The following is a 26355-nucleotide window of genomic DNA, read 5'->3' as shown; positions in this document are numbered from 1 at the left end:
ACATGAGACCCAGGGTCAGGAGAAAGTGATTCAGCAACAAGAAAAGGAACTCCCAGAGGAGAATCCCAAAGGCTGCCTGCTGAGGCTGCTGCTTCCACCACTGCCCCTCCAGCCTCTGGCATCCTGAGCTGCTTCTCCTCTGTGGAACCAGCCCCAAGGTAACGAATGAGTCAGGAAGGGGTGTGGAGGGGCAGAGGTGGGGGAGAGGCAGAGCCCACAATCTTGGTGGCTAAGAACACACTGGCAAGCAGGCACAGGCACAGACTGACGTACAATAAGTAGATATACAGGCACAAAGGCCAGCAGGCAGAGACAAACCAGTGGGCTGGCAGGCAAACCAACAGAGGCAGACAGGAAGAGGGCCAGACAGACAGAGGCAGGCAGGCAGAAAGACAAACAGACAGGTAGAGAGGCGGGCAGAGGGACAGAGAGGTGGGCAGACAGGTAGAGAGGTGGGCAGAGGGACAGAGAGGTGGGCAGATGGGCAGAGGTGGACAGAGAGGTGGGCAGGGGGACAGAGAGATGGGGCAGACAGACAGAGAGGTAAGCAGACAGGCAGAGAGGTGGGCAAAGGGACAGAGAGGTGGGCAGAGGGACAGAGAGATGGACAGAGAGGTGGGCAGAGGGACGGAGAGGTGGGCAGACAGGCAGAGAGGTGAGCAGACAAGCAGAGAGGTGGGCAAAGGGACAGAGAGGTGGGCAGACGGACAGAGAGATGGACAGATGGGCAGAGGTGGACAGAGAGGTGGGCAGAGGGACAGAGAGATGGACAGAGAGGTGGGCAGAGGGACGGAGAGGTGGGCAGAGAGGTGGGCAGACAGGCAGAGATGTGAGCAGACAGGCAGAGAGGTGGGCAAAGGGACAGAGAGGTGGGCAGAGGGGCAGAGAGTTGGCAGAGGGGCAGAGAGATGGACAGACAGGCAGAGGTGAACAGACAGGCAGAGAGGTAGGCGAGGGGCAGAGAGGTAGGCAGAGGGACAGAGAAGTGAGCAGAGGGGCAAAGAGGTGGGCAGATGGGCAGGAGAAACCAAGAGGCAAGCAGGAAGAGGGACAGGCAGGCAGAAAGATGGACAGACTAGGACACAAAGACAAATAGATAGGGGTCTAAAATACAGATTCACAGGCAGGCAGAGACAGACAGACGGGGCAGAAAGACAGGGACTAAGAGAGACTGGAAAGAAGGCAGAAAGGCACACATACATGGGCAGATGGGCCTGCAGGCAGGACCCACACACATGACATGAAGGTAGGCAGGTGACCACACACAAACACACTTGCATTCCCAGGTAAGAGCCACATAAGATATAACATATGTCACACATGCATGCACACACACTAACACACAAGCACAGAGAAGGCAGTCTGAGGCCTTGGGCTCTGCCCTTGATCTCTATCCCCAAGTCCACAAACAACTTGCTTCAGGTTTAGAGAGGCCCAGGATTAGAGAACTCAGCTGTGTAACTTCTCAGGCCTGACTCTTGTGGGAGCTGGAGGCCCTGGGGAGGGCAAAACAGTAGAGATGGTGTGCCTTGCAGTGTGGTGGGAGTGAAGATGACTGTGCCATACTGGGTGTTTCTGAGTGGTCCTCTCCCCATTCCAAGGGCCAATTCTAGAGTAATGGGGTAGGAATGGGGTCTAAGTGGGTGACTGTGGGGCTACAGGAAATCAAGATGTGCTGGCACTGGGGGAGAGGGATCCTGGTAGCCAATCGCTTTGGCACCTTCTGAGAGTGGGGTAGGCAACTCCCAAGGGGTACCTCTACACCTCCTCTCACTGGGCACTCCTCCTGCCAGGTTATTCCAATAGGGTTCAGGCAGGGCTGCTGGGGGAGGCCTCCTGGGTCTCTTGCCAAGAGCAGGTCAGATGCCAGCTCACCATGGTAACCCCAGCAGCAGCAGTGGCGGGTGTTCACCCTGCCAGCCAGAGGCATCAGCCTTGGGAATGCGGCCTTTAGTGAGGAGAGAGAAGACCACACTTCGGGCCTAGGGGCCTCTACACAGGGTAGGGCAGGAGGCAGCCTGAGGAGGTATTTGAAGGAAAGGAAGAAGTCAGATTGACTTAATAGTTGTAACCAGACATCTATTCCTTCTTAAAGATCAGAACACCCCTGCTCATCCCCTCATCATCTCTCAAGGAATACAGATAGGACAAAGCCAAAAGCAACCAACCCCCTTCCCTTCACACAAATCAAATTATTGAGGGGTATAGACTATGACCACGAAGGAAGGCAGAAGCCCACAGATATCCTCTGTATTTCAAAGTTATCTCTTCCCCTCACCTTTCAGCAATGGTCTGTTCAATACACCTAACTCACCTTACAGCCTTCACAGGCACTGACCCCATAGTGGTACCCCGAGGACTTGTCCTGGCAGACAAAACACGGCTTGTAGATTCGGGGGAGAGGAGGTGGCGAAGGGGGGCTGGGCACAATCTCCTCCGAGCTGCTGCTCTGAGTTTCAATGGCTGAAAGGTTTGGCAAGAGAAAATGAGAAAGCACAGGTTAGAAACCCTAGGCTCCAACAACCATTCTACAATACCTCCTGATAACCTAAGACCCCCCCCCCAATCATTCTCAGAGGCAATATGATAGACTGGAAAAAGAATGGGATTAGCAAGAAAAGGACCTGAATTTGAATTCTGATTCTTCTCATTACTACCTGTGTAACCTGGGACAAGTCTTCCCCTCAACGGGCCATAACTTGCAGCTCAAAATCTCTAATTTATGAACCCCACCTTCCAAACTCTCCCTGGCCCCATCATACCCTGGTGGCCACACAGTTCTAGGAAGCACTAGGCAGACCCAGACCAGCCAGACACTACCTTACACAATGTCATCACAGCTGGATAAAGTATCACTTCTTGTAGCCTCTATCACTCACTGGGGTCAGAGCAATCACCTGCTGAAACTCTTTTTCATTAATTCTTCTCTCCTTCCATACAGCTAGGAAGGAGTTAAGGCAAGATGGGAAGAGGGGGAGGTCCTGAGTCTGGACCAGAGGAAACTGGGGTCAACAGGATGTTCAAAGTCAGTCCACTCCCCCTCCTTTCTCTGCTTCCGTTCTCTAACCCCCCCAACTCTGAAGTAGTCAGGCCCCTCCCCCAACAAATAATTCCCTCCCCCTCCTCTGGCCAGGAAACCAATGGGTAGAGCATGAGGGCAGAGACACTGCTGATCTTCCACCCTGTGGCTCAGCTCTTGGCCTACTGAATGGGAGAAGGATAGAGGTCCCCTAACATTGACCCTAGGACTGTCCCTTTCCAAGAGTCAGAGATTGAGAACCTGTTGGTGTTCTCTACCAGCCGGTCAGCCATGTGTGGATTTGTGTTGAAGGCATGTGTAGGGGTGTTGCCCCCAAGATAAAGTGGGGGGGGACAAAGGGGGCTTGTTTTTACTCAATGGTCAGTCTGTCCTGGCCTCCTTACTGTTTAGGATTCACTCTACCACTTCTGCTATTGGCTTTCCAGCAAATGGAAAGGTGAGTAACCTGGCAGTTGGGTACACAACACAGGCCAGATTCTCTACATCTATACCGTCTTCCCAGGGAGTGCGGGGCAAACTTTAAGTATATTTGAGGTCAGAATATCCATATTGGAACTCTTGGAGTCCAGGTGGGAGGGTGGGGGAGTGGCAAACTAATGCAATGATAAAAAGCAAAAGACACCTCTCCCACTCCTTGGGATCATCTGTTTTCCATTCCCACACAGCTCTCAAACCACCACCATCCAATGGTCATAGTGTCCAGCCTCCTTCCTCTGTGTCAGTCCTCTTTCTGACCCCCAGCCAAGTCCAACAGTAGAATACAGAGGAGGTTTGCCAGCATGATGACATAAAGGGAATTCCAGCCCCTCAAAACTGAACCTTTATCACACCTAACCACTCCTCTCTCTACCAAGCTCTAGCAAGAACTCTGTGAACCCGCAACATGACAATGTCCAAAGATGCAGGCACCCCATTAACATTACCATGTTACTGCCAAAAGTCAAAAGTCTCTCTCTCCCTCTCTACACACACACACACACACACACACACACACACACACCACACACACACACACACACACACACACAAACTCCATGGCTCTCCAAAACTTCCTGCTTGATGGGAAGGGAAGGGAAGGGAAGGGATTGGGTACTAGGAAATAGAAGATACTAGCTCGTTTCCCTTCCCTCATCTCAACTTCTTCAGTGATAGACCTTTTTCTCTCTGGGGGTTGCCAGGAGGATGGAGAGAAGGGCACTGTGCCAGCCCAATTGGCTAAGGCCTACAATCATCTCAGAAAAAGGCATCAAGACCCCAGACACCATCCTGCCCTAGTCACCCTAACCTGGAATGTTAATGGTTGCAGAGTTCAATCCCTCCATCCTGACCTCAGTTTCTCCTACACACTGGAATTCAATGCAGGAAAGCACATAAAACTTTAGATCTCCTAGGGTTCTTCACCCCACAAAACTGTCCTACACCCTGCTTCCCTCATCACTTCCACTCTCCCTTAGGCCTAGACAAGTAAATCAGACAGACAGGGAGGCCTGAGAACAGCTGCTGGTGGGGGGGACTGCAAGGGGGGTGAGGGGCCAGGGTGAGGCTGGGGGGAGGGGATCTGGACAAAGGAGTCCTTTGTTGTGCTAACTTTTTCCAAGACGCAAACCAGCAACAATAGACAATCCAGCCTGGAGAAGGCTGGGGGGGGAAGCGATATCAAGGACAAGGGGGTGTGGGTCCCCACTGCCTGACCAGGAACCTAGCATTCCAACAAGCTGGGAGACAAAGGCGATGACCCCTCCCCTCCTACCCCACCTGGCCTTTGGCCTCCTGGCCCCGCCTTCCCTAAGGGACCAGACCCCACCCCCAAAAGCCACTTTCTGCAGAGGACTGAAATTCTCTATGGGGAGAAAAGGAGAGAGAGAGAGACAGAGACCTTGGGGAACAGAGGAAAGGAGACCGATGAAAGAAGATGAAGAAACTGCAGAGAGAAGTGGAGGAAACAGAAAGGGGGGCATAGGATGGAGAGGGAGAAACTGATGATTTGGGGAACGGGGTATGAACAGAGGAAGAGAGACTTCAGAAAAGCGATGGGGGGGAGGGGAAATGAGGAAAGCAAAGGCCAAGCAGAAATATGCAGCAAAGGCAAAGTCCAGAGGGTGTTGGTGGAAAAGAAAAAATTGCTTTGGGGAAAGGAGGGGTGAGGAGAGAGATAGAAAGAAAGCAAGAGAAAGGGACAACTAAATGGGATAGAGACTGGCTTCCAACCACTTCTTCACCCCACTTCTCCTCAAGCTGTAGCAGTTTCTACACCTCCTTATATACCCTTTTCCCCACTTGCATACACACACACACATTTTCTCTCCCCCCTCCCCAGTCACACACACACACACACACACACACACACACACACACACACATGAGACAGAATCTCCTGCCTAGTCACCCAGGTAAGCCCAGCCCTGCTCCTAACACGGCCACCACCTCTGAATCTGAAGGCTTGGCCCCCCTTCCTCTTCTCCCCAGGTTTATTGCCTTCTGAGTAGAGGAAGAATGAGGACCTAGGGGGAGATTGGTGGGTGGTGTAGGGGACTAAAGGGCCCTGTCCTTTCCTCTCTCCACCTCTATCTTCCTTTTCTGGCCACTGAAAGAGGAGGGAGAACCTGTATTCATCTGTCCTGTCGGCCACTCTATCCTTAAATATACCTCTGTCTACCCAGGAGACCACTTGCCTGCTGGAAACATCATAGAGCTGTCAGCCCCAGGGAAGAAACAGCTTACTATCTGACTCTCTCTCACTACCCATCAAAGCTCCCCCTCTTCCCCCAGAAAAGGGGAAAGCAGAGATTAAAGGAAGAATAGAACCTAGATCAAAGTCCAGAACTCAACAGAGAACTAAGGTGTCTTGATTCCCAGCCAAGGATAGGTTAAGCTGTGGAGAAAGGGGGCATCTTTCCATTCAGGTTTGGAAGAAAGAAACTCTCTGGACTGGCCCCTGTCTCCACTACCTCCCTACCACCCCACAGAGGGGCCAGTTTCCTGAATATCAGCAGGAAATCGGATGGGCCCTTGGCCAGGACCTCCCTTTCCCTCCCTGACTCCAAGTCTGGCTCCACTACTATTCCCCACTCCCCAGCAGCCCCCAAGGGGAAAGGGAAAGGTCTCCAGGGACCAGCCCCCTCCCCAAATTCCCTAGCCCAGAAACAGAGAAGGGAGTGGAGTGTGAAAATGTGCGTTGGAGGGGGGCAAAGGGGGAGGAAGGGGGAGGAGGACGGAAGAGGTCTGGCCTAGCTGGGCTAACTCCGATAAGCATCTCCCCCCCTCAACACTCCCCCCCTACTCCCTGGGGCTCCCACGTGCTCCACATTCTTGGATGTCTGGGAGCAGGCAGAGGCATAAAGCAGTCCTGAGTATTAAGGCAAAGAAGGGGGGAGAAACATCCTGCCCCTCCAACATCTCTACCCATCTCTATCTTTATGTCATCTCTGCCCCCCAACAGGGGTAGAATAAGGAAGGGGTCCCCAGGGCCCTAACCAAGCCCATTACCCTTTGGCAAGATAAGAATCTTCACCAGACCCCACCCCACCCCCAGCCTGGATGACTCCTCCCACTCCCCCAACAGAGGGAGAACTCTCAGTTATCAAGAGGGTAGGAGAACAGATTATAATAACAGGAGCTGCCCAGTCTTCTAAGTTTTGTGTCTGTTGTTGTGGGCACATGTTGTGCCCTTCCTGTGAAGGGCATCTGCCCCCAGATCCCTGTTCCTTTTGACCTCAACTTTCTGCTCATAGCTGACCACAGCCTTTCTTCCAACTGGGAGCGGGGAGGGGGAAGGGTGTGATGAGTCTAGGAAAGCTAGGTCTAGGCCCCTTGCCCTCTGTATAACTAGCACACACCATAGATCTGGGATCCCAGGGATAGAGGATAACATTGCCAAACTTGGGACAGCCCACAGCTCAGCTTTCCCATCCATTTGGGGACAATCTACCTCTCTACTTACTGGATACTTCAAAGGGTAAGGAGATGGAAGGAAACTGATACTGTGGTGGCCCAAGACAGCCTTGGCCAGTGGCATTCAGTGAAGATGGACGACAAGGAAAACACAGACACTCAGTCCCCAACAATTTTGGGGGGGATCCCTTGGTGATGGGGGGTGGGGTGGCTAGGAGGTGGAAAAAGCTATCAGGGAAGAATAACAACTTTAAACAGCCAGATAACTCCAGAGTCACCTCCTTCCCTGAAGCTGGGAGTGAGGGTGGCAAAAAAACATCCTGAGTTCTCACTTCTTCCTCTGCCTGGTCCAGTCCCCACCCCACTCCCATTATCCAACTAAAGTCAATAAGCAATCTCCCCCTCCCCAAAGCAAAGCCCTCCCCTCCACTGGATTCCTGGATAAGAATCAAAGGTCAGAGGCCAGAACAATGGGAAGAGATGGGTAGGGTGGGGGTGACCACAGCCTGGGCCAGGAGATCAGGATGACCAGTGCCAAGCCAAACCCCATATCCCCACCTGGTGGGTCTCTAAGTCTGATATGGGTGGAAAGGACTTTCTCACTCCTTTTCCAATTTGCACGGTCCTTCCCCTTCCCCATCCAGGAATGTCTTCCTCCTGAGGAAGGGAACCCTTCTCCAGACTAAGAAAGAAAGAGGGGAGGGGAGGTGGGCAGGCAGGCAGGGAGGGTGGATTGGAAGTGAGAGGCAGTCAGTACTCTCTAGAAACCTAAGAAGCCTGAGGGAGAAATCTGAGCCCATCTAGCAAAAACCCCCAGGAGAGGTCCTTCACACCCAGGTACTCTGTACACAGAGACACACAGCTGGGCACAACATACACACACAGGTGTATACACAATACAAAGCCTGCACAGTACCACACCACTCCCCACCAAGTGTGGTGGAAGACAAGCTATTTTTGTGTCATGGACCCCTTTGGTAGTTTGGTGATGCCTATGAACCTCCTCAGATTGTTTTCAAATGCACAAAATAAAATACTACAATGGAAACCAATTATGTTGAAATAGTTATCAAAATATTAAAAGTTCCAAGTTCACAGTGCCCTGACACCTATCCAAGGACCTCCCTGGATTAAAGACTCCTGTTCTAAAGGGTCTAAAGGATCCCATAATACAGAAAAAGAATAGGGAGTTGGATGAGACAGCTCTGAAGTCTCAGGTCTAGACATCTATGATCCTAAGAGAAAGGATGAATACCAAGGAGGAAGTGTTATAGGTAGGAGGTAATAACCTAAGAGTGTCAGGGGAACAAGCTGATTTTCCCCTTTGGGAAGAAGAGTAGAGGCGCCCCCCACTGACAAAAGGATTAGCGTCATCTCCCCAACCTTCAAGATCTTCACTAATCACTTTGCTTTCACATGCTGACCTGTACCCCCAGCCGCTCAACATTCCTGATACCCTGGGTGAGAAGAGAGATGGCTGAAGACAGAGCTATATGAAAAGTTCCAGTTCTGCTCCCAATCCTGTGTCTTACTCCCCTACTGGGGGGTGGTGTCCTCCCACCTTCCATTGGAAGGGAGGGAATAATGATGCTTAAAAGCACAAAAGAGACCAGTCAAAGAAAAGGGGCTCAGTCTATACCCACCATGCCCCTGGGTACCAGGCTTCATCGAGATGTGGGAAGAGATAGCAGGGTTAAAATAAAGTTCTTTCTGGTGCACACCCTCATCTTTCCAAACGATACACACACAACATACTTCCCTGACACCCACATTAATGAAGTGTGAGCTATGAATTGGGAGCAGCAGCTGTCACCATGGAGGAGGAGGGGGTGCCAGTTTGGGGGTGGGGAGATCCTTTTCCTCTGGGCATGACAGCCCCCAGATAGTAGCCCTTTGCCCTCCCCCAAGTTGATATCACCCCTTTTGTTGGGGGCAAAATCATTGAAAACGATCTAAAAGGGGGGAGGGTGCCAATACTCCTCGCAAGAGGAGGTACTGGGGTAGCAGGGACGGAATTTGTCCAGTGAAGTGTCCAAGTTGAAGGGAAAGAAAGAGAAGACCAGAAAAGTGAGGTGTCCATAGGAAAGGTCAGGCTTCCTATCTCAAGGCCCCAGGGACACCCTACAATAGGAAATGGGGGTGCTGGTACCTACAGCGGCTGGAGTTGTTCCAAATCGGAGTCCGGAGTGGGGTGGAGTAAGGGCCGGAGGCGGGAATCCCCTTCTCAGGGAGCAAACAGGCCCGGCTCTGATTATAAAAATCCACCACAAGAAAGGGGTTCGGGCTGGGGGTAAGCACCCCTACATCCACGCTCTCATACATCTTTTCCGCAGAGAGCAGAGAGAGGAGGAGGAAGATTGGGGAGGGAAGTCCCCAGCGGGGAAGTACTCCGAGGAGAACCCCCCTACTCACTCACTCACTCCAGTGGCCAAGGCACCATCCAAGGAGTGGGGCCAGGGAGCAGCCGGCAGCTCTCTAGCCACAAAGTCCCTGAGTTCAAATTCCACAGCAGCAGTGACTGCTACTCCAGTCTTAGACGTCGGGGGGACGTCCCCCAGTTCCTCCACAGAATGACCAAAGGAGGACCCCCAAAACTCAGGCCAGCAATTTCACCTCAAGAGGGCCCCCAGTCTCCAGTCTCATGATGTCGGGTGGATTATTGGGGGGAAGGTCAAAGCAGAGGCGAACTGCTCCCCAACTCCCCAGGCTGAGACGGGGGTGGGGGGGCGGGAGGGGGGTGCCCGGAACACAGGCGTTTTAGGCGCTTCCTCCTGCTCGCTCGCTGCTCTCGATCGAGTGGCTTGCCCCCCTGCCCAGGGTGGGGGCGTCCGTCTGCCTTTCAGGAATCAGCCTTCTCCTCCTCCTCCTCCCAGAACCAAGGATTCCCAGGTCACGGTCGGGGTGGAGACCCTGGCTCCGACTCCTCCCTCTGCAAGGGCCCCCCAGTCTTTTCCCTCTCGCAGCCGTTCTCCCGGGCTCCCTCTGGGGTTGTAAGAGCCTCCGCAGCACTCCACCACTGGGAGGGGGGGCCCTTCCCCAGCCCGCCCCCTACTCCCAGTTCCCTCCCCCTGGACACCCCTCCCCCCTCAGCTTGCCCCAGCCCCGCCCCGTCCAGGTTCCGCCCCTTTAACCCCTTGGCTGTCTGTTAGGTAGCAGTTAGCAGCAGCAATAGCAGCAGCCGCCGCCGCCACCGCAGCCACAGCCATGGACCAGACCAGGGAATCCTGAGGAGAGAAGAGAAGGGAAAGGACTGGTTGGGGCGAGGTAGCGGCTCACTCTTGTGGGGGAGGAGAGGGAAGAGGGAAAAGAACAAGGGGAGGAGGAGTACAGACAGTACAGAGGGAAGAGGAGGGAGGGTAGACGGGGAAGGGAGGGAGGGAAGGAAGGAAGGAGGAGAAGACAGGACAGAGGACAGGGCAGGAGAGCACAGAACAGGAAAGGAGAGGGTAGAGGTGTTCTGTCCTTCTCCAGGCACAAGCCTGGGCTCTGGCTCCGAGCCCCCTAGATGGAGAGCTCCGTGGGCTCAGCAGGCTGGGTGCGGGTGGCCCTGAGGGGATACAAGGGGGTGGTCCCGGTGCCCTTCTACATCGGAGGCCCGGGTCCCAGACTCATTTGCCTAATGCAATGCGAGTGAACTTTTGCTGAACTCGCCCAGCACTGGCGCGCCTCACATCCCAGTGACTGACCCACCCACCCACCATCAGCACCCAGTCTATGCCCGTGACATCACGCCCCTTGCCCACAGCCAAAGAAGTACGTCTGGCCAGTCCCCAGCTCCCTACCCATTCCCACCCACCCTTGGAGGGGGGGAGGAAAGAGAGGAAAGTATCTTAGGGGAGGAGGGTGGCACGTGTGTGGCTTTCACACACATATGCCATGAAGTGTAGCACTGTGGCTTGGCATGTGAATATTGGTGAGTTGCTTTGACACTAAACTTTGACACTGTGAGATCTGAAAATATTTGGGGGAATGCTATTTGCATACCGAGGGAAATGATGACCCCTCCTCCCCACATTGTAATATCCGACACCCATTGCAGGAAAGAAAGAGTCCATCCATTGTCCCCCACCCCTTCCCAAGTCCTTCAGACTCCTTGCTTTACCCAGAAAACCCTTGTACGCCAAAACTCTAGGCCTGACTAGTTTTTCAGATAGGAAGTACCCTTAACTGTAGGGGAGGGGCACAGAACAGTTTCATTCTCCCCCTACCTTACCCCCATCACTGCCCTTAATCTTCTCAACCAAAACAAATGGGGTGATGAAAGGGAAACCTTAGAGGCAGATACTCCTCCCAGAGGACAAGGTTCTTCTGTGTCCTTATTCCATCCCTAGTCCCAATCCTATCCCAAGAGGTTATGGCACAGGAAATCACATAAAAGCTATTCCAAGATGATACCTAAGTCTTAGCACTGGCTTGATAGCCCTAAAGAGTAAGCCCAGCTCTATCCACTTGCTGTATCTGACCACACTCCTCAACAGTACACTAGACATTTTTGGCCATGGAGCTGAATTTTGAGTTCGGGTCAGGATTCATCCATCCCCATCTTTCCACTCCCACTTTCACCACCTCAGTTCAGGAGCCCATCACATCTCCCCTAGGCTGATGCCTAATTAGTTTCTGCACCCCCTGTTCTTCTTAGCCCCTCCAATACAGCTTTCATTAGACTGCAACCTAATCTTCCTAATGTATCTTTAAAATGATTTACTCTTTCAGAAGAATTGCAAACTATTAAGAATAACATGAACAAATGCTCCAGATCACTAATAAGAGAAATGTGCATCCAAAATAGGCTGAGGCTTTACCTCACACCCAGAAAATTGGTGAAGATGACAAAAAATGATAATGGTCGATGTTGGAGGGGTTATGAAAGGAAGGCACACTAATATATTGTTGGTGAAACTGTGAATTAGCCAATCATTTTAGAAAGCAATTTGGAATTATTCAAGTAAAAGATGCTACAATGTCCATGCCCTTTGATCCAGAGATTCCCAAGGAGCTTAGTGACAAAAAACAAAGCTTCCACGTACACCATAATCTTTATGGCAACACTTTCTAGCAGCAAAGAACAGAAAATAAATGAGATACCCATCAACTAGACAATGACTATACAAGTTACGACACACAAATAATGGATTATATTACCGTATTGTAAGAAATTACGAATATAGAGAAACTGGGGAAGAACTATATAAACTGATAAAAAGTCAGCAGAACCAGGAAAACAATATGCTTAATGACTACAGCAATGTACATGAGAGGTATAACAAAACAATAAAAACTGAATGCTATCAAAATACAGTGACCAATGTATCTCACACCCATTAGACTGGCAAGATTGACAAAAAAAGGAAAATGACAAATGCTGGAGGGACTGTGGGAACACAGATACATTAATGTACTGTTGGTAGAGTTGTGAACTGGTCCAGCCACTCTGGAAAGCAATTTGGAACTATGCCAAAACAGCTCTTAAACTGTACATACCCTTTGACCTAGCATTATTATTATGAGGTCTATGTTCCAAAGAGATCAAAGAAAGAGGGAAGGGTGCCATATATACAAAAATATTTACAGCAGCTCTTTTTGTGGTGGCAAAGAACTGGAAACTGAGGAGGTATGCCCATCCAACAAATGAGGAATACCTGAAGGAGTTATAATATATTAAAATGATACAATACTGTTGTGCTGGAAGAAATAATGAAGAGGATGGTTTCAAAGAAATCTGGGAAGACTTGTATGAACTGATGCCAAGTGAGATGAGCAGAACCAGGAAAACAGCTTATAACACAACAACATTGTACAGGCAACCAACTCTGAAAGGCTTGGCAATTCTGATCAACACAATGATCAACCACAATTCCAAAGGACTCATGACAAGACATGGTGCCCACCTCCTGACAGAGAAGTGATGGTCTCAGAGTATATACTGAGACTTTTTTTGGACATAATGCAGGAATTTGGTTTGCGTGACTATATGTGTTTGTAACAAGGGTCTTATTTTTCTTGCTTTCTCGGTGGGAGAGGGGAGGGAAGCCCAGGAGGAGGGAGATAAGGCATATCTTCATTTGAAAACAAAATTCAATTTAAAAAAACAACAACAAAATGAAGTGACTAAGTTTCACCCAAAAGAAGAGATAGGAGAAAGCACCTCCTCTGCCTCTTTGCAGAAGTCAGGGACCATGGGTGTGGTGCATTGTATAGAATGTCAGAATTTTTTGATATGTTGGTTACTTTTACTCAGCTCAAGTGTTATTTCCCTCTTTTCAATGCTATCTTGTAAGGGATGGCTCTCTGGGAGGAAGAAAAGGATAGGATACATTGGGAAATGTAGATGATGTTAAAACAAAAGACATCAATTAAAGTTTATTTTTTAAAAAAACTATGTTTCCCCGTTCAAAAGGGGAGCTCCCTAACACCTACTGAATAAAGCTCAAATTCTTTATCCTAGCATTTGAGGTCTCCCACACTCTGGCTTCGTCCTGCCTTTCCAGTGTTGTTTCACATTCCTGCTTTACGTTCCAGAACAGAAACCGGGTTCAAATCCCAGTTCTAGCACTTGCTACTTCAGAAAAGTAAATCGTGAGACCTCAGTTTTCATATTTGTAAAATAAGGGAGGGTGGAGGGCGAGGTTAGACTGGATAATCTCCAAGGTTGCTTCCGGCTCTAAGGCCTATCCTGTAATCCTGAGACTCCCTGTTCCACAGCTCATCCTGTCCCTTTGCCTAAAATAAGCTTTCCCAGCGTCCTTTGAGGTCCTTACCCTCCCTGACCCCCTCTAAGCTACATGAGTGCCTGCTCCCTCCCCAAATCTCTCATACCACCATTCAGCCCTCTCCTCCTATTAATCACATTCTCATTTGCATACAGAGCTCATACAGCTACTGTAGGGCAAGGTCTTTGAAGACAGGACGGTGTCAGAGACTGTGGTTTACTGAAAAGAGAACCGGATTTGAAATCAGAGGACAGGAGTTCAAGTCACAAAGCAGAATTGTGTTACCTTGGGCAAATCACTGAATGTCTCAGAGGCTCAATTTCCCCAGCTGTAAAACCTACTTTACAAAGTGGTTGTGAAAATCAAAAGAAATCTTTTTCTTCTTTGCATCTGCCCCACTGCCACATGACACACAGTATCAATTTCTTTTTAATTTAATTAATTTGAATCTAAGGATCTGCCTCAATTCTACCCTAAGAAGATCTAGTCCCCACTAATTTCCAGTCTCAGAGTGCCTGAGAGAAGAGAAACAAATAAAAGATGCCTACTTGGGGAAGAGAAGAGAAAGTCTCCCTTTCCAGGAATGAGCTTTTCCTGGCTCCAGGCCTTGTATCCCCCAGTTCTTAAAGAGCAAAGTAGGTCGGTTTTGCCCCCAAATATATGCTCCACTGACTTGGAAAGAAGCAGAGTGGAAGTCATCCCAGCTGAGGAGTTTTCCTTCCCCCTACTCCTCACCCTAGCATACATTCTGCTTCCTGATGGGGGGACCCCCCTCCATCCAACAGAGAAGGCGAGGTAGGGTGGGGCCTAGACTCCAGTCCCAACTCCTTTCTCTTCACTCCACCTGGGTTAATCAGTGTTAGGAAATGAAAGGTGAAAGCATCTCCTCATTTAAAACCCCATTTTATAGCATTTTGGACCCCATGAATAGAAGGGCTCTCTAGGCCATCCCCACCCCCACCTCCCTCCATCCCCTCACAGCCCTCAGTGCCTGCTCTCCTATTATCCTGGGGAATCAGAGAGAGGGCTAAGGGGAGGGCTAGGGGAGACAGCTAAAGGAAGGCTGGAGGAAAGGGGGTGGGAGGCAGTGTCCAGCAGGAGGTAGTGAAAAGGAGGAAGGAATGAGCAGACATGCACTTTTCAGCATGACCGCTAATACTCTAGAGTCCTTCAAGTCATTATTTGCTTCTCTTCTCTAAGGCACTCTGAGACATTTTCTCCACAGAGACACACGCAGAAAGAGATACCTACACAGAAGGGGTATGGCAGAGAAAGACCTCAGGCCCTGCTAGCTAGCAACTCCAGTTCCTCTATTCAGTCAACAAGCATTTATTAATTAGCTACCACATGTCAGGCACTGTACTAAGTGCTGGGGATGCAAAGGCAGCAAAAATGGGGTGTCCCTGCCCTCAAGGAGCTTGCAATCTACATTCCTGTTTATAATCTTTTACCACCACCACCACCTGAAGGAAAAAGCCTGTGACTCTCAAAGCCTTCGTCTTCCTGTAAACTCCAAGTGGTGGAAAGGGGCAGTTGTGGACAGATTTGGTGGCACGGGAATAGGTGTGGACAGATTTTATCTGCAGCTTTCAAAGAAGAAAGTAGATCTCTTCTCCCTCCCCTGGCCTTCTCCCCTCCTGGGGTGGGGGCCTCCAGCCAAAAGAGAAGGGGGAGAGGGGTGGGGCCTAGGTTCCACCTGGCAGACAGGGGCCTCCCTCCTCAGCCTGCCAGGAGATCAAGGGAAGGGAGGAGCAGCAATCCATCAGTAAAAGGACCAGGACAATGGGAGAGGGTGGTTGAATGCCTATCTGGGTATTTCTTTAGCCCTTAAATCTGAAGGGAAGATAAAGGTAACTTCTCAACAGTAATACTCTTTTCCTCACCCAAAGAGTTAGCCCAACTACAGATGCCCTAGGCCCCTTATTCCCATTCACCTTAGCTCTGGTCAATTAACAGATCTAATGAGAATCTCCCTTATCTCTTTCATCCTCTCACTATGTACTTGGAACCCTTTCATCAATCCTCAGGTCAAGTTTGGAGGGAATAATAATGATAAAAATAATAATCTCAAGGTTAAGAGCTGGCCCAGTGATTTGGCTAATATGGGAACTCCCAGGTGAGGAAGCTCCCTCCACTAATGCAGGGCTGCAGTTCTCTGCAACTGAGTTTCCTAGAGCACCGAGAGGTTAAGTTGCTTGCCCATCCCACAGATACCAGAGGCACACTTGAACTCAGGTCTTTCTAGAATCGAGGCCAATCTCTATCTACCTCCCAGACACAGCTAATATTTACATAGCCTCATTAAGATATGCAAAGCTTTTTGCATAGGAGTCACACGACCCTATCAGATAGAACTGGAGGCATTGTTACTTCATTTTATATAAGATTAAACTGAGCCACAGAGAGATTCAAAGACTGGCATTAGCAAGTGTAAGAGGTAGGATTTAAACCCAGGTATCCCTTGACCACAAGTCCAATCTTTTCCCCACTAAACCATGGGGCCTCTCCAGTGTGTGAGAGAAGGAAGATGAGTACTTGGTGCTTTTTCCTCTCCCCCAACTCATACAAAAACTGGACAGAGGCATATACACAATTCATGGATACCTATTCCCCTCCCCAATATTCAAATACCAAGGAACCAGGGCAGACCTCAAAAAGACACAACCAAAAACCCATTTGGTCAAGGTCTCGTGCACCCAACTTTCCTCTCTTTCTGGCCTCGCTTGCCTCCTTTGTTAAATGACAAGGTTGGACCCGGCAATCACTAAAAATCCTTGAGTCTCTGGCTTACAGCCCTGGATCCTCTGCTCAGAGCCCACCCCTTGCCCCCTCACTGGGGCCTTGATTTGGAAAGGACACCTGCCTGAGTCCTCTGGAAGAAGCTGGCCAGAAGATGGAAGGACACTTCCCTCCCCCCCTTCCCCCACCCTGACTTCCCCCAACTCTTCCTTAGGGAAGATCAGCCCTGTTCAGACTTTGTTCATACCTGACCACTTCCCCATCAGCTGTCCTCAAACCAATTCCACCCCTATCCCTTCCCATCAAGAAAGAGGGACAGTAAGGAAAAGAAACAGATCTGTCTATTTTCTGGAGTTCACCCCACTCCAGGGTGGACTCTTGTCTAAAGAGGAGGTTACACTGAGGGCCACTCTGCTCTTGGGAAAGAGGGGTTCTCATCTTATTCTCCAAAATCCCTGTACCAGCAAGTGGCCAGAGGCTCACGGGGAGGAAAAGTTGGCTTTATAGCTCCCCGAGAAGTACCTGATCTCCCAAGTCCACCAGGCAGAATCTGCCTGGCTTGGGAAGGCTGCCTCCTAAGGATGCATGAATCTTTTATCAGCCATGCTTGGATGCATCCAGCTAGAGAACTTCCATCACAAGGCAGGGGCGTGTTGTGTGTGTGTGTGTGTGTGTGTGTGTGTGTGTGTGTGTGTGTGTGTGTGTGTGTGTGTGTTGGGGTCTGGCGGGGGAGGCCCTGGGAAAGGTAGGCCCCTGTAAACAAGAGTCATACACCCTCACCCAGGGACCCTCACTCTAGTCATAGGGAGAATCTCCCTTCACAGTTCCCCAGCAAAATACCACCAAGTCTTTCCCCCATTACTGTATGTAACAGACACACACAGCTGGGGGGTTTGGGGGATGGGGAAAGGAGGGAGGTAAAAATGGTCATGGTGTTACTGTTTACTGCAGGGGTGAGGGAGACTCCTGGGGAAAAAACAAAACCAGTGGGAGGTGGGGGGGAGTAACAGGAAAGGGTATTGCCCAAGTATGGGTGAGGGGACCCTACCAGGAAATTACAAATCCACACCTCTTTCTTCCCACTCATCTCCCTCCCCTGCACCCAGAGGAAACGGTTCCCAGGGTGGGGAGTAGATCAGGGATCCCGGAAGCCACCCCCTAGTGCACATCAAAAAAGAGGAACCAGCTTGCAACATTCCTGGGTAAGGGGGAAACCTCTTCCCAGGCTGGCATGGGAGTGGTCATGGCGTAAGGGAGGCAAAGGCTAGGCAGAATGTCCTTCTCTAGTGGCAACTGAAGACCCCCATTACTCCATTATGCAGTGTTCAAGGGTTTGGGCCACTACTTTTCTGTCCATCCCATTCTAGAAAAAAGTGTCCCCCCCAGACACTTGGGCACAGGTCCCACTGCCCAATGGAAGTGCCAACCTGGCAAGAAGGGGAAGCCTTAGAATTTCAGCTCCTGGAATGGGAGCAGTGCCAACTTAAGGAGGGATCAGTCTAGCTTCCCCCCTCCCAGCCCTACCTCCAAAGGCCTCAACTATCCAGGACAGACACCAGATACCCAGATAAAGCATATGGACTGCAGGGGTGGGTGAGATGTACAATAAAAGACCCCTCTCCCCAATCAGGCTTGAGGCAAGCCCTTTAAGTTTTAATCAGAGCAAAGTGCACAGAGTGAGAAAGACAGGAGACAATGAGAATGGAGAAGGGACTGAAGCCAGGTGATGAGGGGAGACTTGGAAGGGAGGAAAGATATCCAGAGTGGCATTCAGACAGCTTCCTGAGCAGAGTCAGGGTTATCCCTCTGGATATCCAGAAGTATTCCCTCCTCCAAGCTGGAAACACAGAGTGAAGTGGGGAGAGAGGCACCAGAATGGCAGACACATCTGTCCATTTCAATTTGATTTATTCAACAACAAGCATTTATTAAATGCCTACTATGTACAAGGTACTTGAAAGTCCCCTGGCTATGGGGGGGAAGCCAGGAAGAAGGATGAGACAGAGACAGAGGAGGAGCTCTAGGGAAGGTCAGATGCTGTGGGCAGCTGGCCAGAGTGAGTAAGGTGGCACCATTCCAGGGTCAACTCCAGGGACGATGAGACTCCCCTGACCCTAGGGAGGAGGGTACTGCCCTGACCCAGAGAAAGGAACATTGACCCAGGGCAGGGAGCAGAGGGCAGTGTTGTCAGGTCCCCACTGGTGCCAATAGAAAAGGCAGTGGGTGTCTGGGGCAGTGTTCATCCTGAGCAGGCCAGGGAAAAGCCATGTGGGATGGAGGGAGGAGGGAGAACAGGACATTTCCCAGGTCAACAGCTGCCCTGTCCATCCATCTCCCAGCCTCTGTTCTCTCTTCTCCCCGCCCGGCCAGGCCCCAGATCCCTCCCCCTCCTGACTTGGCACCGTGCCCAGCTCGGCCCTAGGGGCCAGAGTTACAGTAAGAGGCCTGGCAGGCCTCTGGTCTGAGCTATGCCAGCTGGCAGCCACTACTGCCACCTCCCACTACCTGGCTTCAGACAGGCCAGGGGTGGAAGAGACCCCCACCCAGCTGGTGCAAGACTCTCATGGGAAAGATAGAGAGGAAGGGGAAAACGGGGGAAAAAATCAGAGACACAGCAAAAGGGAAGAGGGAGGGGCCTATGTCTTTTCCTTGCAGCCCAGCTCCCACCCATGACCAAGGCAGAGTGTTCCTCCCTGCCCCCATCCTGCCTCCCCAGACCTCTCTTCCCCGCTGTTGCCTAGTTCACCCCAATTCTCATCAGGTTTACACCACTGCCTCCCTCCCTTCGTACTCCACTCAAAAGGGAATTAGCAGCAAGGTATGTATGTAAGGGAAGGGGGCGCAGCTGGCCTTCTTCCTCCACACTTCAGGCACTCTCACAAAAAGACACCTGGTACAGGGGACCCTGAGGGTAAGGATAAGGGAGGAGGGCATGTGTCTGCCTCTCCAGGTCACAATGCTGTTCCCGCCAAATGTCGAGAGGTTTGTTTATCTACCAGGGGCCTTTGTCTGCTGCCAACCAAGCTATTTATAAGATCCTCAGTGATGAGGCGAAGGGGGGGAAAGCCAGGGCCGAGAATGCAGCCCTCCAGCCTAGCACACACTCAGGCAGAGTCCAGCTATCCACAGCATAATAAGGATTCCTATCTAACGCCTAAGATGTGGCCCCTGGAAGCTTCAAAGGGGTGGCAAAATAGCATTCCCTGCAAAATGGACAATAATAATAAATAGTATTTATACAGTGCTTTAAGGTTTGCAAAGCACTTTATATATCTTATCTCACTGGAACCTCACAACAACCCCATGACGTAGGTGCTATTATTATCCCCATTTTGTAGATGAGGAAACTGAAGCTGAGAGAGGTTAAGTGACTTTTTTAAGGTCACACAGCTAGTGAGTGTCTAAGGCAGGATTTCAACTTGAGTTTTCCTGATGCCAAATCCAGAGCTCTATTTGGTATACCCCTTAGCTCCCTCAACAGCTGAGTCCATTATTAATCACTCTTTCCTTGTCAGCTCCTCACTGACACCCCACCCTTCCCAGTGTTTGTACACAATGAAGGCATCGCAAACCATCCCCTCACAGAGTCCTGATGAGAAGCCACTGAGTTCCCCCGTGATATCTGTGCACTCAATCTGCCACCCCCCCAACTCCCACTCTGTCCCACAACTTACTGGCTGGTGATGGAGTGCTATATCCACTGACAGGAAGCTGGTGCTGGATACTTGTCAGGGTGCCAGGTGGAGAAAGTCCACCCAGCATGGGAGGGAAGAAGAAGGCATAGTGAGGCACCGGGTACCCGTTAAGGTGCCCACCCCCAGGTGTTGGGCATGAGCTGCTATTGCTGGCCATGCCCCGATGAGAGTCAGAGATATAGACAGAAAGTCCAGCTGGGAGGGTTTGAGGGGCTTCTGGCTGCCCCTTCTCAGCTCATTGGGGCCTGGAGTTGGGAGGGGTTGTGGGTGATCAACCCACCCCCTCTTCCTGTCCTGAAGCTGAAGAGGGCAGTGCCCAACAGGGTGATCTTGGCCTTCTGGAGCCACCGCCCAAACCAGGGGCAAGGTGGGAAAGGGAAGGGAGGGCGCTGCTCAGGTCGGCGGTGGCTAGGATAAGCTGGAATGAGGCTTGGAAAGCTGAGGCAGCTTCCTGAATGGCACCCACCACGGCTGGCTGCTGGGTAGAATATCCTCACCTAGATGAGCTCTGATGATGCTGGTGCTGCTGAGGAAACCATGTCTTCTGATGCTGAAAGGGAGAAGACAAGACAGGTGAGTAGGCACAGAGAACAGGGCACAGGGGTTTTCTCCATGGGGCTCCCCCCACCTGGGCAGATGGAGGTTTTCCCGTGACACCAGGCGAAGCAGACAGATGGCACAGTGCCTGCCTGGCACAGACAACTCGGGAGTGGGGCCCAGACACTGCAGAGGAGGGGGGGGGGTGAGAATATTCCCACAAAGAGCAGAACCCAAACCTTCAGGAGACACCTCTCACCCTAATGTGGCCAAAAGGCCTGTTGTGCCTCCAAGGGGGAGTTCACAGAGATCAAGAGGGAACCCGGGGAAATACAGCTGGATCCAGAGATCTTTCCAAAGGGTTACCTGAGGTCACAGATGCAGAGAAAGCATGGGGATAGTGGAGGTGAGTGAGGGAGGAGAAGGGGGAGAGAAGCTGCTTCCCTAAAACATGGTACTTCTCCGAATCATGACGCAGCAGCCCTGGGGGCCTCTTACACCACTTCCCCTACCCCAGCCCTCGAAATCCAGGGACCTAACACCCTGGATGTTTATGTCCCAGAGGCCCTTCGGTGGGGGGTGGGGATGTTTAGCCTGGAGAACAGGAAGATTCAGGTGGGCCACAGAGCCATCTTCAAGTATTTGAAGGCTGGGGAATGGGGATCATGCTTGTTCTCTGGCTCCCCAGAGGCCTGAACCCGGAGCAGTGGATGGAAACTGTCAAAAAGCCAACATAGGTTTGATGAAAAAAACCATGCTAACAATTAGAGATGCCCAGAAGAAGAATAGGCCGCCTAGGGAATGGAGAGATTTGCTGGTATATTCTAGAAAGGATTCATTTTAAGTGGGGGACAGGCTAAAGGGCCACTGAGGTCCCTTCCAATTGTAAAATTCTAAGATTCTGGGGTTATTTTCACCTTCCAAACCTTAAGTAGGTATAATGGAAGCTAAGGATTTCTGTGTTTTCAGCTTTACTCCTTCATTTTACAAATGAGGAAACTGAGGCCCAGGGCTAGCAAATAACTTGTCCGCAATCACACAGCTTGTAAATGACAATGTCAGAACTTGTACTCAGGTGTTCTGATTACAAGTCCAGTCTTTACCCTTCTTCACACATTAAGAAAGGTCACTGGGGCAGCTAGATAACACAGTAGATAGACCAACAGCCCTGTAGTCAGGAGGACCTGAGTTCAAATCTGACCTCAGACACTTAACAGCTGTGTGACCTTGGGCAAGTCACTTAACTCCAACTACACAGAGAGAGAGAGAGAGAGAGAGAGACAGAAAGAAAGAAAGAAAGAAAGAGGGAGTCAGACAGAGACAAAAGGAGAGAGATAAAGAGAAATACACCAGAACAGCCATCAAAGGCCACACCAGGGCATGGGCAAAGAGCAGTTTGACAAGCAGATCCACAACACCAGTGGGTGAGGAGTATAAGCAACATTGTGCCATGGGGGGCAGAGGGCACTGATGGACTACCACCAAACTCTAACACCACCCTAGGTAATGCCTGCCTGCCAGGGATGCCATTGGCAACCCTTCCCCCTCACTGTCCACTGTCCCAGCTGGATAATGTAAGGCAGGGTCAGAGTAAGAGCTAGGAGGCAAGAACAGGTAGACATTAGGAAGAGACAGCCAGAGGATGGAGAGGGGAAGTGGGAAGGTAGGGGGTGGGTGTCATGGTTGAAATTAAGGTAAACTGAGGCACAAAGTTCAAAGCACACTCAATTTACTGGTAAGATGGCACAGTGGATACAGCACCAGCCCTGGAATCAGGAGGACCTGAGTTTAAATCCAGCCTCAGACACTAAACTAGCTGTGTGACCCTGGGCAAGTCACTTAACCCTAACTGCCTCTCCCTCCAAAAAAAAAATTATTGGTAAGGCTAGCAATTACCATTAAAAGGGATCTTTCAGCTCCTCAGTAAGCCCGAAAGACCCTGGGGAAGAGGGAGGAGAGGAGGAGGGAAATGTAGGCTTTTGTCCCCTCAACCTGGGGATAGAGTTTGCTCCCCTATCCTCTTAATTACCATGATTATTAATTTGGACCACAGAAACACACTTCTGGGTCTCTGCTGAAGTCCTCCCAGGCCAGGAAAGGAAGGTGACATCAGAGGCCCAAGGAGCCCCACCCAGCCAGCAGCCAATCTGCCACACCCAGGACCTCTATGGAACTTCTCCAGATGGGTAAACTTCACCAGTGACAGGAGACAGTGACCTAGAACCTCAGGCAGACAGACAGACAGTCATGGCTTGGGTGGGAAGAATTAAATCATGTTCATATACTCTCAGCCCCAATCACTTTTTTGTGTTCTTTTACTTCACTATTTTCAGGGATTTTAGTTGTGGGGATTCAGTTAGGAGAAGGCTGGGAATCTGTATGATGTTTCAAGAATAAAATTTATCTCTGTGTGTGTGTGTGTGTGTGTGTGTGTGTGTGTGTGTGTAGCCAGGAAATAACCATCACTATGCCATACAATGAACACAATTAATTACTTTTGTCTATATACCCAGACATACCGGGTGTAGCAGAGTCCCAGCTCTCCACCATCAGCCTTGGCCCTTCCAACTGCCTCTTCTGCCAAGAGAGGCCCTAAAAGCAGCACCCCCCCCCAAGCCCAGCCATGCCATCGCACATACTGATGATCAGACAAACATAGGCACTCATGCCTACCCTCCCCAAGGCACAGAAAATGGTCAGTCTCACAAGGTCTGAGCTCAGCCTCCACAGATAAGCTCAGGGTGAGACAGCTAAGGGAGTGGCTCTCTGACAAAGGGGAACCCTAGCTCACCCAGTCTTATCCAACTTAGCTTATTTTGAGCTTATCACCTGCTGGCTGATCACCTGCCTACCCACACGCCCCTCTCCATCCTAGGCCCCCCACATCTCCAGTAAGACACAGTAAGACACAGGACACTCCAGCAGCTGTGTACCCCCACATATCTGGCCAGATAGAGAGATCTCAGCTCTAAGAGTACCCTTTGAGCCAAACTGGACTCTGCTCTCAGAGATCCCACAAACACACACCCCCCACCAAGGGGGAGACCCTTAGCCACCTTGAACTTCACCACTAAGTATTGCCCAGGTGTTAGAGGAATCCCCCTTACTCTCACCTAGAAGGAATAGAGACTGTGTTCAGCCCACAGTTCCTCCTTCCCTCCAACCCAACCATCTCCATGTCTGTCTCCAACACAACTCAGCCTCTGCTATAAAGTTTGGAGCAAAGTTACTTAGAGTTCTCAAGGGAGGGACTTCCAGCCAAGGGGAGGAGGAAGCAACAGAGGCAGGGGTAAAGGTCACAGAGATCTTGCCAAAGGCCTAGGCAATGCCAACTGAAAAGGGCTGGGCAGAGGGGTGGAGATGGAGGTAGGAGGGACTGAGGAGGCATGGACACACAGAGTCCCTGAGAGCCCAAGGGCTCCTATTTACTCCTCAGGAAAAGGTCTTCTCCTCCAAAGGAAGGGCAAGGGGTATATATATATATATACATATACACATATATATGTGTGTGTGTGTGTGTGTGTGTGTGTGTGTGTATGTGTGTGTGCGTGCACGTGTGCATGCATTAGTCTACTTGCTCCTACAGCTCTACCCCACCTCATCCTAGAGGCATGGCATCACCTCTTTTTCCTGGGGTAAGAGGGGTGTCTTCAGAGAATCAAGGCCCAACACAGGCAGAGAAGGGAAACAAGACACCCACATCCAACCCACTCCGACACCTCACAGGCTGGCCACAGGGTACCTTCCCCCCCAATGTGGGCAGCAGGGGCGGGAAAACCACAAGCCCACAGTGCCAGGATATCCTGAACCCTTCTCGTGCCCCACCTGGCAGTGGCAAATAAGAAGGAGGAGATACAGGGGACAACATCAAGGGGATTTCAGAGAGGGTGGCAGGCACAGGAATAGTTTGCTATGTCATCTACCCTGTAGAAGCTACCCCTGGACCTCCTATCCTTTTGACTTCCTTCTCTTGCTTTAGCCCCACACTACCATACAACAGGTCCCTCACAGGATGTTCACCTCCTCTGTGGCAGAGAGGATTGAACTGATTTGAGCTGTACCCTCCTCGTTTCCACTAAAGAATTCAGCTGCCCGGGGCTCTTCTCTACCACGTCTTCCCACGACCCCCACCATTAAGCTTATACTTGGTTTATGAGACTAATACAAGGACTTTGTACTACAGGCAGCTTCCTCCTCTCCCCCTGCTTCCCCAACATGAGAAGGGGGATGATAATAATATTAATAATGGTGATGATAAGTGATGTAAGTGTCAAAAACCTACATAATTACTTCTAGAATAAGCCACCATCACTTTACCAAGCAATAGTGATAGCTGACAACAGGTACCTGCCATGGAATTCATCCAAAGTAACCAAAAGTGGTTTACTTCTGGACAGAACCAATGAAATGACTAAGACACAAGAGTAATGTCAAAAGGCCCTCCCTGTGTGACATCTGCATGAACTGAGCATATCAAGAACATGCTACTGCAAAAGACTCAAACAAATGGCTGAGTCATGTGGATTTGTCTGTGGAAATAGAGGGGTTTATGAGAGTAATTGAGGACCAGATCTTACCACCAGAAACTACAGGAGGGGTTATATCATATACTTTTGGTTACAGCCATACCGCCCCAAACACACCTCATTCCATAGGATCTCAGAAGCTAAGCAGGACCAGGCCTGGTTAGTATTTGAGTGGGAGAACACCTGAGAATGCTGGGTGCTGAATCCATTCTTTTCCTAACCCATCTTCCACCCAGCTGTCAAACTGATCTCCTAAAGCACAGGTCTGACCACGACCATGTCACCCCCTGTCCCAATTCAACAAATCCCAGTGGTTCCCTATAACCTCCAGTATCAAATAGAAAATCATCTGTTTGGCTTTTAAAGTCTTCCATAACCTGGTCCCTTCCCACCTCTCCAAGTCTTCATATACCTTACTCTCCTCCACATACTCTCATGATCTAGTGATACTGATTTCTTGTTTGTTTTCCCACACAACACTCCAAACTGGGCATTCTCATTGGCTGTCCTCCATGCCTAGAACTCTTTCCCTCTTCATCTTCACCTCCTGGCTTCCTTTAAGTCTCAGCTAAAGTCCCACCTTCTGCTAGCAGCCTTTTCCAGGCCTCTGTAATCTTTGTGCCTTCCTGCTGAGATTATCCCTAATTTACCCGGGTATGTGTATGAGTGCATGTGTGTGTGTATATCTTGTTTCTACAAAGTTGCTTGTGTCTCCCCCACTAGACTGTGAGCTCCTTGAGAGCAGGGACTATATTTTTTGCCTTTATATTCACAGTGCTTAGCACAGTGCCTGCTTAGTAAATTCTAGCTAACTAACTTAAGAAGCCCAAATTTCATGATCAATTTAGACTATTCATAGAAATAGTGGACACTATACAACATGTTGCTGCAGGCTGTTAAAGCAAAGTTTAACATCTACCAAATACCTAGCAAGATGTAGCCTGAATTAAGTATCAGAAGCTCTGGACCTTTCATGGTTTGACAAAACAACAAATCCCCAAACTGCAAATATAGACTCGAAAATATTCTGGAAAACTTAATCAATAAACTATATCAGAACTAGACTGTTGTCACACACTAAACTGTCACCCATTATCTCCCAGACGTAACACTGACTAATCAAAAACTTAAAAATGTTTTTAATAGATGTCACCATTCCAAAAACTTGTCTCCAAGTTGCATGGGATGAAAAGCATTCAAAGTATGGAGATCTGCCA

The 26355-nt window shown here is 50.2% G+C and overlaps 1 protein-coding gene across 8 annotated transcripts in view; it reads right to left on the bottom strand.

Moving 5' to 3' along the window:
* RARA (retinoic acid receptor alpha) overlaps positions 1 to 26355 on the bottom strand; it is a 58887-nt gene that overhangs the window by 11034 nt on the left and 21498 nt on the right. For 3 of the 8 annotated variants that reach the window (XM_020997459.2, XM_020997460.2, XM_020997458.2), the window contains 2 exons: positions 20055 to 20625; positions 2315 to 2463 (listed from right to left, as the gene is read on the bottom strand). In XM_020997459.2, coding sequence (XP_020853118.1) covers positions 2315 to 2463; positions 20055 to 20232 — 327 coding nt within the window. In that variant the 5' untranslated portion in view covers positions 20233 to 20625. Of the gene's footprint in view, positions 1 to 2314; positions 2464 to 9080; positions 9935 to 20054; positions 20626 to 22641; positions 22665 to 23725; positions 23806 to 26355 lie in introns of those variants that run through there. The other 5 variants (XM_020997462.2, XM_078156030.1, XM_020997463.2 and 2 more) reach the window with 5 other exon arrangements.

The sequence above is a fragment of the Phascolarctos cinereus genome, unplaced genomic scaffold, assembly GCF_003287225.1.
Source record: "Phascolarctos cinereus isolate Bilbo 61053 unplaced genomic scaffold, phaCin_HiC Scaffold_5;HRSCAF=322, whole genome shotgun sequence".
In the NCBI taxonomy this organism is placed as follows: Eukaryota; Metazoa; Chordata; class Mammalia; order Diprotodontia; family Phascolarctidae; genus Phascolarctos; species Phascolarctos cinereus.
The sequence above is the reverse complement of the archived record's forward strand: the minus strand, read 5'-3'. Positions and strand labels throughout refer to the sequence as shown.